This window comes from Oncorhynchus mykiss, chromosome 13 (genome assembly GCF_013265735.2).
Source record: "Oncorhynchus mykiss isolate Arlee chromosome 13, USDA_OmykA_1.1, whole genome shotgun sequence".
NCBI classification, from domain to species: Eukaryota; Metazoa; Chordata; class Actinopteri; order Salmoniformes; family Salmonidae; genus Oncorhynchus; species Oncorhynchus mykiss.
The window spans coordinates 56,890,169-56,904,410 of NC_048577.1; the positions used below are offsets into that span (position 1 = coordinate 56,890,169).

At 50.2% G+C, this 14,242-nt stretch overlaps 1 protein-coding gene across 1 annotated transcript in view; it reads left to right on the plus strand.

The window, feature by feature from the left end:
* LOC118938331 (retinoic acid-induced protein 1) overlaps positions 1 to 14,242 on the plus strand; it is a 230,465-nt gene that overhangs the window by 201,586 nt on the left and 14,637 nt on the right. Inside the window, exon 2 of the mRNA XM_036941591.1 lies at positions 6,845 to 13,558. Within this exon, the coding sequence (XP_036797486.1) occupies positions 6,899 to 13,558 (6,660 nt within the window). The 5' untranslated portion in view covers positions 6,845 to 6,898. The remainder of the gene's footprint in view (positions 1 to 6,844; positions 13,559 to 14,242) is intronic.

The following is a 14,242-nucleotide window of genomic DNA, read 5'->3' on the forward strand; positions in this document are numbered from 1 at the left end:
CCTCCCTCATCCTTCTCCTCTACACTAGACTAATCATTTCCTTTCCAGACCCAAGTCTCCTCTCCTCCTCTAGCCTCTCCACCCACTCTCCTCCCCCTCCTTCTCATCCTCCCCCATCCTCATTCTCCTCTCTAGTCACGGCCCAGGGACAGGCCAAGAGCTGAGGGAGAGATAAAGAGAGAGAGAAAGAAAGAGAGAGAGAGAAAGAAAGAGAGGGAGAGAGAGAATGAGAGAGAGAGAGAAAGAAAAAGAGAGTCCCTCAGTAAAGATAACGTGACTGACTGACTGACTGATTGACTGACTGACTGACTGGACTGGACTGGACTGGACTGGACTGGACTGTATTTAGACATACAGAATTAGGCCGATACCCGTTAATTATCAAAATCCAGAAAAGAGACGTTAAATTCTACAACCACCTAAAAGGAAGCGAATCCCAAACCTTCCATGACAAAGCCATTCCCTACAGAGAGACGAACCTGGAGAAGAGTCCCCTAAGCAAGCTGGTCCTGGGGGCTCTGTTCACAAACACAAAAAAATCCCACAGAGCACCAGGACAGCAACATATTAGTCCCAACCAAATCACGAGAAAACAAACATATAATTACTTGACACATTGGAAAGAATGAACTTCTGCGGGATCGGTGTCGGGATCGGTTGAGCTAACATAGGCTAATGCAAATAGAATGAGGTTGTAAGTAACAAGAACATTTCTCAGGACATAGTCACATCTTATATGGGTAGAAAGCTTAAATGCACTGTCCAATTTACAGTAGCTATTACAGTGAAAGAATACCATGCTATTATTTGAGGAGAGTGCACAATTTTGAACATGAAAAGTTATTAATAAACAAATTAGGCACAATTGGGCGGTCTTGACGCAAAATGTTGAACAGAAATGCAATGGTTCATTGGATCAGTCTAAAACTTTGCACATAGACTGCTGCCATCTAGTGGCCAAAATCTAAATTGCACCTGGGCTGGAATAATACATTATGGCCTTTCTCTTAAATTTCAAAGATGATGGTACAAAAAAAATATAAAAGAACGGTTGTTTTTTCCTTTGTATTATCTTTTACCAGATCTATTGTGTTATATTCTCCTACATTCCTTTCACATTTCAACCAACTTCAAAGTGTTTCCTTTCAAATGGTACTGAGAATATGCATATCCTTGCATCAGGGCCTGAGCTACAGGCAGTTAGATTTGGGTATGTCATTTTAGGCTAACATTTCTTTTAAAGGGGCAGATCCTTATTAACAAAAAAACTGAGCAAACTAGAATGCTTTTTGGCCCTGAGAGTACACAGTGGCATAATACCTGACAACTGTGACTGACCCAAACTTAAGGAAAGCTTTTACTATGTATAAATTCAGTGAGCATAGCCTTGCTATTGAGAAAGGCCCCCAAAGGTAGACCTGGCTCTCAAGAGAAGACAGGCTATGTCCAGACTGCCCACAAAATGAGGTGGAAACTGAGCTGTACTTCCTAACCTCCTGCCAATAATATGACCATATTAGAGACACATATTTCTCTCAGATTACACAGATCCACAAATAATTAGAAAACAATCCCAATTTTGATAAAGTCCCATACAGTGGGGCAAAAATGTATTTTGTCAGCCACCAATTGTGCAAGTTCTCCCACTTAAAAAGATGAGAGAGGCCTGTAATTTTCATCATAGGTACACTTCAACTATGACAGACAAAATTAGGATTTGTAGGATTTTTAATGAATTTATTTGCAAATTATGGTGGAAAATATATATTTGGTCACCTACAAACAAGCAAGATTTCTGGCTCTCACAGACCTGTAACTTCTTCTTTGAGAGGCTCCTCTGTCCTCCTACCTGTATTAATGACACCTGTCCACAACCTCAAACAGTCACACTGCAAACTCCACTATGGCCAAGACCAAAGAGCTGTCAAAGGACACCAGAAACAAAATTGTAGACCTGCACCAGGCTGGGAAGACTGAATCTGCAATAGGTAAGCAGCTTGGTTTGAAGAAATCAACTGTGGGAGCAATTATTAGGAAATGGAAGATATACAAGACCACTGATAATCTCCCTCGATCTGGGGCTCCACGCAAGATCTCACCCCGTGGGGTCAAAATGATCACAAGAACGGTGAGCAAAAATCCCAGAACCACACGGGGGGACCTAGTGAATGACCTGCAGAGAGCTGGGACCAAAGCCTACCATCAGTAACACACTACGCCGCCAGGGACTCAAATCCTGCAGTGCCAGACGTGTCCCCCTGCTTAAGCCAGTACATGTCCAGGCCCGTCTGAAGTTTGCTAGAGAGCATTTGGATGATCCAGAAGAAGATTGGGAGAATGTCATATGGTCAGATGAAACCAAAATATAACTTTTTGGTAAAAACTCAACTCGTCGTGTTTGGAGGACAAAGAATGCTGAGTTGCATCCAAAGAACACCAAACCTACTGTGAAGCATGGGGGTGGAAACATCATGCTTTGGGGCTGTTTTTCTGCAAAGGGACCAGGATGACTGATCCATGTAAAGGAAAGAATGAATGGGGCCATGTATCGTGAGATTTTGAGTGAAAACCTCCTTCCATCAGCAAGGGCATTGAAGATGAAACGTGGCTGGGTCTTTCAGCATGACAATGATCCCAAACACACCGCCCGGGCAATGAGGGAGTGGCTTCGTAAGAAGCATTTCAAGGTCCTGGAGTGGCCTAGCCAGTCTCCAGATCTCAACCCCATAGAAAATCTTTGGAGGGAGTTGAAAGTCTGTGTTGTCCAGCAACAGCCCCAAAACATCACTGCTCTAGAGGAGATCTGCATGGAGGAATGGGCCAAAATACCAGCAACAGTGTGTGAAAACCTTGTGAAGACTTACAGAAAACGTTTGACCTCTGTCATTGCCAACAAAGGGTATATAACAAAGTATTGAGATAAACTTTTGTTATTGACCAAATACTTATTTTCCACCATCATTTACAAATAAATTCATCAAAAAAAAAATTGCTAATTTTGTCTATCATAGTTGAAGTGTACCTATGATGAATTACAGGCCTCTCTCATCTTTTTAAGTGGGAGAACTTGCACAATTGGTGGCTGACTAAATACTTTTTTGCCCCACTGTATCTATTGGGTGAAATACCACGGTGTGCCATCACAGCAGCAAGACTTGTGACCTTTTGCCACAAGAAAAGGGCAACCAGCGAAGAACAAACACCATTGTAAATACAACACATATTTATGTTTATTTCTTTTCCCTTTTGTACTTTAACTATTTGCATATTGTTAGAACACTGTATGTAGTCTATGTAGCCATAATATGACATTTGACATTCTTCTGGAATGTTTGTGAGTGTAATGTTTACTGTTAATTTTTGTTGTTTATTTCACTTTTGTTTATTTTCTACTTCACTTGCTTTGGCAATATTAACATATGTTTCCCACGCCAATAAAGTCCTTAAATTAAAATTGAAAAATTTAGTTGAGACAGACAGACAGGCAGGCAGGCAGGCAGGCAGGCAGGCAGGCAGACAGGGAGAGCGAGCTAGAGAGAGAGACAGAGAGACAGAGAGACAGAGACAGAGAGACCGAGAGAGAGCGACTGAGAGACAGACAGACAGACAGACAGACAGACAGACAGGGAGAGCGAGCTAGAGAGAGAGACGGAGAGACAGAGACAGAGAGACCGAGAGAGAGCGACTGAGAGACAGACTGAGAGAAAGACTGAGAGACAGACTGAGAGACAGACAGGGAGGGAGGGAGGGAGGGAGGGAGGGAGGGAGGGAGGGAGGGAGGGAGGGCGAGCGAGAGAGAGCGAGAGAGAGACAGAGAGACTGAGAGACTGACAGACAGACAGACAGGCAGACAGGCAGACAGACAGAGGAAGAGAAGAGGCATCCGTCTCCTGCTGCTCTGCTGTAGCATCTTCCAGTTACAGATCCTGAGCGTAACCAATGACACCAGACACTGAGGCTTTCAGCAGCTTTGCATATCCTCCCCTGCTGCCTGTACTAACCATGTGTGTTGCCAGAGAGAGCATGGCTTTATGTGTCGAATTATGTTCCTGCAGAGCGAGTGTTTTGAATTTAAGGATTCGGGACAAGAGTAGTAAAGAGAGAGCGAGAGAGAGAAAGAGAGAGAGAGAGAGAGAGAGAGAGGGAGGAGAAAGAGAGCAAAAGATAGAGACAGAAAACAGTGAACCAGAGACAGAGGGGGGGTGAATTGAACACCAAAACCATCATCAATAGTATAGCGCCTAGCTGCTACGCGATCAGGCCAATTATTACCACGGTTTAGTCTGTGGTGCTGGAGACTGACAACGCTATTATCCAAACGCAGCTTCAAAACACACACAAAGGAAGCTGTCTGTGTGTCATTGTGTTACATTGTGCTACAGTGACAGATCTTACACCACTAAATTGTGAGCGCCTGAGTAGACCTCCTTGTCCTCACACACACAGCTAGTTATAGGGGATGGGGGAGACCGTGTGGGTAGTCTCCCAGGAAACTGTTTGTGCCTCCGTTTGATGAGCTCAGAGCTGCACACACACACATTCACAAACACACACACATGGATGAACGTTCACACAAACACACACATGCACACACACACACATGGATGAACGTTCACACACACACGCACACACGCACACGCACACACATGGATGAACATTCACACAAACACACACACACACACACACACACTACACAGACAGTTGCAGTGCAGAGATGAATAATACTGTTGTCTGTCTGCTGGGACATGCCACTGTCCCTGGGGCGGGAGGCTGAGCACAAGGTGCAGAGCTGGAACAGCCCGACACACTGCACTGTCTCCAGGTGACTCTGTTCCCTTTATAGAGCTCCTTCCCCCCTCCCTCCTCTGTGTGGAACACACACAACTCCCCTTAGAGAAGCTTGGAGAAGAGGAGGAGCAGGGACAGAGAGGAGAGGATGAGGACTAGGTTGAGCTGCTAGAGATGTGCTACTGCAATGGAAGCTGCTCCTGTGTTGTCTGTTCATGTCGTATGGCCCATTCCTTTGAGAGAGAGTGAGACAAGCTATGTGCCCACTGCCCACAACATTAGGTGGTAACTGAGCTGCACTTCCTAACCTCCTGCCAAATGTATGACCATATTAGAGACACATATTTCCCACAGACCCACAAATAATTTGATAAACAAATCAAACATTGACGAACTCCCACATCGGTTAGGTGAAATACCGCAGTGTGGCATCACAGCAGCAAGATGTGTGGCCCGTTGCCACGAGAAAAGGGAACCAGTGGAACACAAACAACGTTGTAAATACCACCAATATTTATCTGTTTATTTATCTTCCCCTACTATTTGTTCTACAACTATTTGCACATTGCTAAAACACTGTACATAACTGACAATATAACACTTGAAACGTCTTTATCTTTTTTTTTTAAATTCAAGCGCAATATTTAATATTAAATTAAAATTGTTTTTTGTGGATGTTCTGTGTTTCCTCACTTTTGTTTATTGTTTATTTCACTTGCTTTGGCAATGTAAACATGTTTCCATGCCAGTAAAGCCCCTTTGAATTTAATTGAGAGAGAGAGAGAGAGAGAGCGAGAGAGCGAGAGAGAGGGAGAGAGGGAGAGAGCGAGAGAGCGAGAGAGAGGGAGAGAGCGAGAGAGAGAGAGAGCGAGAGTGAGAGAGAGGGAGAGGGAGAGGGAGAGGGAGAGAAGGAGAGAGAGAGAGCGAGAGGGAGAGAGAGAGAGGGAGAGAGGGAGAGAGAGAGAGCGAGAGGGAGAGAGAGAGAGGGAGAGAGGGAGAGAGAGAAAGAGAGAGCGAGAGAGAGAGAGAGAGAGGGAGAGGGAGAGGGAGAGGGAGAGGGAGAGAGAGAGCGAGAGGGAGAGAGAGAGAGGAAGAGAGGGAGAGAGAGAGAGAGAGAGAGCAAGAGAGAGAGAGAGAGAGAGAGAGAGAGAGAGAGAGAGAGAGAGAGAGAGAGAGAGAGAGGGCTAATGGCTGTAATGTGATACTGAAACATGTGCTTGCATATTACAAGTAAATATTGAGTAACAATAGCCTCACAAAAACACAGTGAAAATTCCCATGAGATTTTTCATGCAGAATGACATTGACGGGATTTGGTCACAGAACATCTCAATCGACCGTTATCTCTTAACACCTCATCTATTCATCACACAAGTTATCTGGTTATGTGTTTTCTTGTGCCCCGTCTATTCTGGTTTCCCCTCCAGAGGTCGTGTCCTTGCGTGGCGGGCTTGGTTTGGACGGCAGCTCACATTAACAGACATGTCTGACTCACACTGCCTCCTGCATGACCTGACAATCGCAGCTCCGCCAACAACGGGCTAGCTCCGCCAACAACGGGCTAGCTCCACCAACAACGGGCTAGCTCCCTCCATCTTGAGATGGTTGAAATGGCCGCAGTATTCTAGCTTGTTCACTGTTCCCTGACCAGAGTCCAGACTCCATCTTATCTTGCACAGAAGATATGTCCGTTGCTTAGAATCTGTCAAGGGAAAATCAATCATTTGAATGTATTTCCAGTGCAGCTGTGTACAGGTGTGTACAGTAACATTACTTGTGAATTCAAATCGAGCATTTCTTTTAATTGAACATGATATTAAGTCAATTGATCTCAGAAAGGCAAGACTTTGTTGTTGTGTCTCTGATCTTTCCTGGTGAGATAAAGGATGTTGGGGTTAGAGACGTGAAGGTAGAGATGTAATGTCCTGGCTCTGTGATACTAACACCCCCTCCTTCTCTCTTCTGTTTTTCTATCCCCCCCCCCCCCTCTTTCCCCATCTCCCTCTCCACTCCTTCTCTCATCTCTCTCTCATCTCTCTCTCTCTCTCTCTGTCAGAACACCCCCACCCCCGACCCCCTCCCTCCCCCCGCCCCTCCTATAGCTGGAGCCATGCAGTCGTTCAGCAGAGAGAGGAGCGGTTTCCATGGCAACCAGCCCTGCTACCAGCAGGAGCACCATGAATTATCACGCCTGGAGAGCTACCGACAACACCCCCACCACGGACAGACCAGGCAGGTCTACGAGGCGCACGCGCTGGCCACCGCTACAGGGATGCCTCCAGCGGGACCAGGAGCCGGACCTGGACCAGGAAGTGGACCCATACCTGGACCTAAGGACTGTTACAGCCAGCAGGCATACCCTGGATACCCCCAGGGTAATGGAGGCGGTGTGGGTGGTGGTGTGGGTGGTGGAGGAGGTTCGACGCCTCATGATAAGAAGGCTTACAGTGGGGGGAGCCAAGGACCTCCTCCCACTCCCCAGCATATGCAGGCAGGCGGCTACAGCAATCACATGGGCCCGGGGGGATACCCGGCCCAGTATATGAGTGAAGGCCACCTCCATCAGTCTAAGTGGGACGACCCAGCTCAGCTAGCTCAGTACGAGCAGGAGATGGTAGGCAGGATGGAGCCAGGTCCCCCTGGGTCCTCCCAGTATCTGGACCAGAACATGCTGGCTCACTCCCAGAGCCAGTGTCACCAGCCCCACCAGGCCTCTGCTCCGGTCTACACCAGCCCACACCACCAGCCCCATCCCGCAAACCCAGGCCAGTCCCCGTTGATGTACCCCCAGAGCCACCTCCACTACCCCCAACATCCCCCGTCCCCCTCGCCATCCTCCTCCTCCTACATGGAGAAGTGCAGCCCAATGCCCCACTGTTACAAGGGATATAGTATGCCGCCCAGCTCCCAGTACACTAGGCAGATGGGCAGCCACAGTGGTCTGAAGCAGGGGGGATACCGCCCGCCACCCCAGAACAGTTACAGCTACCAACAGACTCCCTCCAGGGGTGGCTATGAGCCCCAGCCCCCACTGCAAGGCATTCCCACTCCCCAGGAGACCCACCCCAAATACCAACACTTTAGCCAGCCCCAGCAGAACTACTGTCTGTCCGAGCTGTCCGTCAGATCCCCTGAGCAGTACTACCAGACATGTAGTCCCGCCTCCAGCCACTCCCCTGCACGCTCTGTAGGCCGCTCGCCCTCCTACAGCTCCACCCCTTCCCCTTTGATGACCAATCCAGAGAGCTTCCAGTACAGCCAGCCACCAATGACCCCAGGGGCGGCTTCTTCGTCCTCCTCTTCCTCAGCGGGTCTGCAGGACCAAGGCTTGCTGATGCCGCCGCGCTCCCACCCGTCCTCGTCCCCCAACGTGGCCCACCCAACCCCGCAGCACAGCTACACACAGGGGGTTTCCATGAAGGAGCGCTTCTCTGAGAAGCTGCTTGCCAACCCCAGCCTGTGGAGCCTGAATGCCCTCACCTCTCAGGTGGAGAACATCTCCAACAATGTGCAGCAGCTGCTGCTCTCCGAGGCCATGGTCGCCAACAAGAAGGGGGCCAAGCGCAGCAGCATTGGGAGCAGTGGAGGCAGCTCCTCCAAGAAGGAAGAGGTTTACAAAGGAGTGCCAGGAGGCCCCGAGGGTCAGCACGGTGGGGGTCCCATGCAGGACCCCTACAGCACCAACCAGCACCAGCTCGTCCCCATGGAGATGCAGGAGGGGGGGTACTCCAGTAGTTCTGACGAGCAGCTGGAGAGAGGGTACTACTACTGCGGCCAGGGCAGGAGCCCAGCTCAGGCCCCCAACAACACACACTTGGGCCTGGACACAGCCTCATCCTGCTCCATGACCTCTCCGGATGACATGTCCACCCGGTCTGGTGACTCTGTGTCCGGCCTGCAGAGCGTGGCTTCCAGGGACAACATGACCCCTGACCCCAGGTCACAGGGGGGACACGAACCCCGACAAACCTCCATGAAGAGCGTGGGGGATGAGAGGTCCCCCGTGAGTGTGACGATTCCCAGCCCCATGAAGCAGGAGAGCCAGTCCCCTCCAGACATCCAACGTCTTGGCTTGCCACTGAAGGAAAACTTTGAGGAGTTGGCCTGGACAGAGAAAATAGCAGACTACGAGGATGATGGCGTGAAAAAGACCTCCGACAGCGAGAGTGACCGCAGAGGCAGCGATAATGTCACAGATACCTCTGAGAAGCGGGAGAAATGGCCAGAGGACGAGAAAGGCCCAGCGCTGTATAGCAAGATCAACAAAGCAGTGACCGAGGGAAAGAGTTACTGCTACGACGAGAACATGTACCACAAGATACAAAACAAATACGACCGAGGCAAAGGGGACTCGGCGGATAAGTCCCCAAGCCTCTCAGACTCCAGCCACAAGGGAGACCTGGGCCAGGAGATGAAATCAGAGGCCTTCAAATCCGAATCTCCCACTGACTCTGAGAGCTCAGTGAAGACATCCCCCTATATTTCCAGGGGTGACCTTGACCAAGATCAATATTTAACAGAGAAGGAAGACAGCTCGGAGAACACATCCCCTACCCCACGGGGCGAGGCTTTGGACCAGAGGCTCTCCGCCTCAGAGAAGAGAGAGAGCAGAGAAGAAGAGGAGGAGGATGAGGAGGGGGAGGAGGAGAGAAAGCAGAACTCCATATCTTCTCCTCTGTCTGCTGAGGAGAGAGAGGGAGAAGAGAGTGAGAGCCTGCCATCAACTGAGAGGGACCTCAACAATAGAAAGAGCCCACAGGAGGAGCCTTCTGGAGAACTGTGCAGCAGAACAGAAGGCCAGAGCCTGGCTGAGCCTCAGCCTTACAGTAACACAGAGTCTGCAGAGACAGAAAGCCAAGCAGCACAACCAGATGCAACAGCAGCAGCAGCAGAATCCCCAGAAAGTGGGTCAGCCATTTGTGACACTCCACCCCAGTCTCACTCAGCCATGATGGTTTTCTCAGCTCTCAGCGAGATAGCAACACCTCCAGCTCCGTCTCACACCAGGGACCATATTGATCACAGCGATTCCAACGTGCTGGAGCCTGACTCCCCTCAGCTGCCGGGGAAGTCCATACTGCACTCAGCGCCCTCCTGGGCCAACACCCCACCCTCGCCAAAGAAAGGTGATGAGGACATGGAGCCGGGCATCAGCTGCCCAAGCGCTGTGACCCCTTCAGCCAAGCCAGAACCCGTGGCCCTATCTGCACACCCGCAGGCTTTCGGCCGGAAGCACGGCCGAGGCAGGAGGAGACTGATGCACTCAAGTGTGGAATTCAGGAGACAGCTGAGTGTGGAGAGAGAGGGGGAGAGTGCCCCCTCGCCACCGCAGAAACCCTGCATGCCCTCCAGCAAGAGTGCTCTGTTCTCCGATCAGCTAGACATGGCCGCTCACCAGGACATAATCACAACGAGCGAGACACCCAAACTGCTTGTTGAGGGCTCCCGGTCCAGAATGTGCACTCGCTCATTCAACGCGCAGGACACTCCTCCTAAGGATCCCCAGCCCCCTGAAAGACGGAAACCAGGGCGGAAACCAGGTTCGAAACCAGGCCCAAAACCAGGCCCAAAGTCAGGGTTAAAACCAGGGCCTAAACCAGGACTAAAACCAGGGCCAAAACCAGGTTCAAAGCCAAGTCTAAAACCAGGACCAAAACCAGGTTTGAAACCCGATTCGAAGCCCAGCCAAAAACCAGGTTTAAAACCGGGGCCTAAACCAGGCCCAAAAACTGTTCTAAAACCAGGGCCTAAACCGGGTCCAAAACCAGGACCAAAACCTGGTTCAAAACCAAATGAAGGAGCACCCCGTGGTCGTCCCAGGGGTACGGGCTCTAAGTCGAAGTTGGCAGAACAGGAAGGTCCCATTCCACTCATAACAGGGGGTCCAGGAAGAGGCCAGAAGAGCTTGAGCATCAACAGTCAGCAAGGTGATGGGAAACAGGAAGTGAAAGCTCCAAGCAAGGACGGAAAGAACATGGTCCTGAGATCCAGGAAGCCCCCCCAGGATAAGCTTCCAAAGGAAAAAGAGAAGGCGCAATCTGAGGGAATCCTGACTCAAACCCTGACAGGTATAACAAAGTCCAATGCAGTGTTACAAAATGAGGAACGTATGAGCATAGAGCCAGCAATCCCTGTCTTCCCTAACCAGACAGACACAAGTATAACAGACACCAGTGTAACAGACTCTAGTAAACCAGACACCAGTGTAACAGACACCAGTAAACCAGACACCAGTGTAACAGACACCAGTAAACCAGACACCAGTGTAACAGACACCAGTGTAACAGACACCAGTGTAACAGACACCAGAGTAACAGACCCCAGTAAAACCAACACCAGTATAACAGACACCAGTAAACCAGACACCAGTGTAACAGACACCAGTAAACCAGACACCAGTGAAACCGACACCATTGCAACAGACGTCAGTGTAACAGACACCAGAGTAACAGACACTAGTGTATCAGACCCCAATGTAACAGACACCAGTGTAACAGACACCAGCGTAACAGACACCAGCATAAAAGACAACAGTGTAACAAACAACAGTGTAACAGACATTAGTATACCTGTCGCTCCACCTGAGAAACCTAAAGAACCGACTGTAGCTGTACCTCTTGAAACTGCACCTGTACCTCCACTCAAAAGAAAACCCAGTCCTCTGCCTCTAGAGCCTCCGGTGAAGAAAAAGCGAGGTCCAAAACCAAAACCAAAACAGCCCCAGCCTGAAACTCCCCATTCTGACCAGGCCAACCAGCCTCCATTAGTCAAACCCAAGGAGATGGGTGTCCGAGGGCCCAAGAGAAGGCTAAAGAGAGGCAGGCACATCAAGGCCTCTCTGATCACTGTGCTGACCAAAGATAACCCTCCTCCCACGATGGCTGACGGTGATGTGGTTAGTGAAATGCCCAGTGTCCCTTCTCAGTGTCCCACTAAAACCAAGTACCTCCCCCCGCGCAAAGGCAGGGGTCTGAAATACGAGGCCATGGTTCAGAAAATAAACTCGGGCACCGGTTCGAAGAAACACCCGCCAACACCACAGCCCGAGAGCACAGAGGCGACAGTAGATGAAGTGACGTCAAAGCCTGTGTCGCTGCCCGTCTCGGAGGAGAGCGAGGCCCCAGTGGCGGCGGTGAGCGCCCCTGATGTGTCACGGGAGGAGTTAGCAAGAGACGTGGGGAGCTCCACGGGGGCCCAGAACACAGAACAGGAGAGAAGGGTGCAGCAGAACACCGGGGAGGGGGTGCAGCCGGAGCCACTCCCATCAGGGGTGCCAGACGCTGCAGCGGCGAGCGGCGCCAACAAACCCACCAGGACCAAGAGGAGGAAATGGGCCATGGTAGAGAGCACGGACGCCACGGTGGTCGCCATGGAGACGGGGAGCCTGATCATCAACACGCCGCGGCTGGCCAAGCAGAGGGCCATCAAGAACAACCACGAGATGCACCTGAAACAGAGGAGGAGGAAGAGGAAAGGAGGACAGCCTTCAGAGGGGCCTGTGGCTGACGAGGAGGTAGAGACAACAACAGCAGAACAGCAGACAGAGACACCCACTGACATAGCGTTAACAACAACGCCCGCTCTACCAGCCGGCCCAGGTGAGATCACAGACAGCCTGCAGGTGATCGCCACAGAAATGATCCAGCCGCCTCCCTCCAAACGAGGGAGGAAGCCCTCTTCATCCCCCTCCAAAAAGAGAGGGAGAGCACCAGGTGAACAGCAGAGCAGCAAACCTCTGAGGGTTCACAAAAAACCTGGTCCTAAAAAGGGAATCAAAGACGCCATGGAGGTGATTGAAGCGGTGGTAAAGGCTGCAGGGAGGGAGGCCAGACTCAAGAAGAAGAAATGGAAAAAGGAAAGTCCTGCAGTGTCAGAGGAAAAGCAGCCAGAGCCCTCTCTCAAACAGGTACTGAGTAAGACTCCTGAAAGCAGAATCAAACACTCCTTCTGTCCATATGTGCGTATGGACAGCTCCGGAGACTTCACCTCTCTCTGTACCATCGTCAACAGGCGCGATGAAGAGCTGAAGATGGTGCTTCAGAATCTCCGGAAAAAGAGCCCGGACAAAATTAAAAACCCAGTCACAGTTGCCAAGGCGATACCCAGCTCCTCAGCTATGCTCCAGGGGCCCTTGGTTAACAAAACGTTAATTGACAGGTGTCTAACGTGTTGCCTGTGTGGAAAGCCAGCAAATTACCGTGAGCTGGGGGATTTGTGTGGGCCCTACTTCCCAGAGGATAGCATCCCCCGCAAAATCCTGTCAGCAAGACATATAGAAACCCCGAGGGAAAACCGAGAGAAAATAAGCTCCAACAGTAGCATCAGGGAACCAAGCAGCAGCACCCCAACAAGCGAAGGAGACCCCGGCTTCAAAAAGGAAGTTAGTAAAAAGGTGGATATGGAGACAGTCACAAAGCAGGGCAGTAGTAGTAGTGGTGGGAGTCACCATCATCAGCCCCACCCCCACCATTGGCGCCCCAGGAGGGCAGAGAGGGCACCGGCGGAGGGCGGAAGCACGCACCGGCCCACCCTACGGGATCGGTTCAGGAGGATGCAGAAGCTCCAGGGGGAGAGGAGGGCTGCGGAGGCCACAGCTGGTGGTCAGGAAGGGGGCAATGGAGGAGGAGGCCTCCTCCAGAGACTGCAGGGGGAGGCTGAGGCTAAGGAACACTGGGCCCATGAGAACTGTGCTATCTGGACCAATGGGATCATCATGGTGGCAGGGAGGCTGTACGGCCTGAAAGAGGCTGTTCACACCTCCACAGAAACGGTGAGACCTTCTTCTTTCTCTATGCTGATTTCTCTCTTTTTCTTTCTCTCTCTCTTTCCACCTCTCTCTCTCCGGTTGATACTGATCCTGCATCTTACCAATGGAGAATCAATATTTCAAGTGCTGTATTTCACATACAGTAAACTGTACATGATTGTGATCTATAATTCTAACCTCCCACAGTTAGAAATGAATGGGGTTTTTACATTACTATGAAATGGAATAATAAGAAAAAATAGATCACAAATAAGAAAAACATTTGCCTTGTTCAAGTCTATTTTGTAGGGAACATATTGGACACAGTGACATTGACGTATTGGACACAGTGACATATTGGACACAGTGACGTATTGGACACAGTGACATGTTGGACACAGTGACATATTGGACACAGTGACATGTTGGACACAGTGACATATTGGACACAGTGACGTATTGGACACAGTGACATGTTGGACACAGTGACATATTGTCCACAGTGACATATTGGACACAGTGACATATTGGTCACAGTGACATATTGGACACAGTGACATATTGGACACAGTGACGTATTGGACACAGTGACATATTGTCCACAGTGACATATTGGACACAGTGACATATTGGACACAGTGACATATTGGACACAGTGACATATTGGACACAGTGACGTATTGGACACAGTGACATATTGTCCACAGT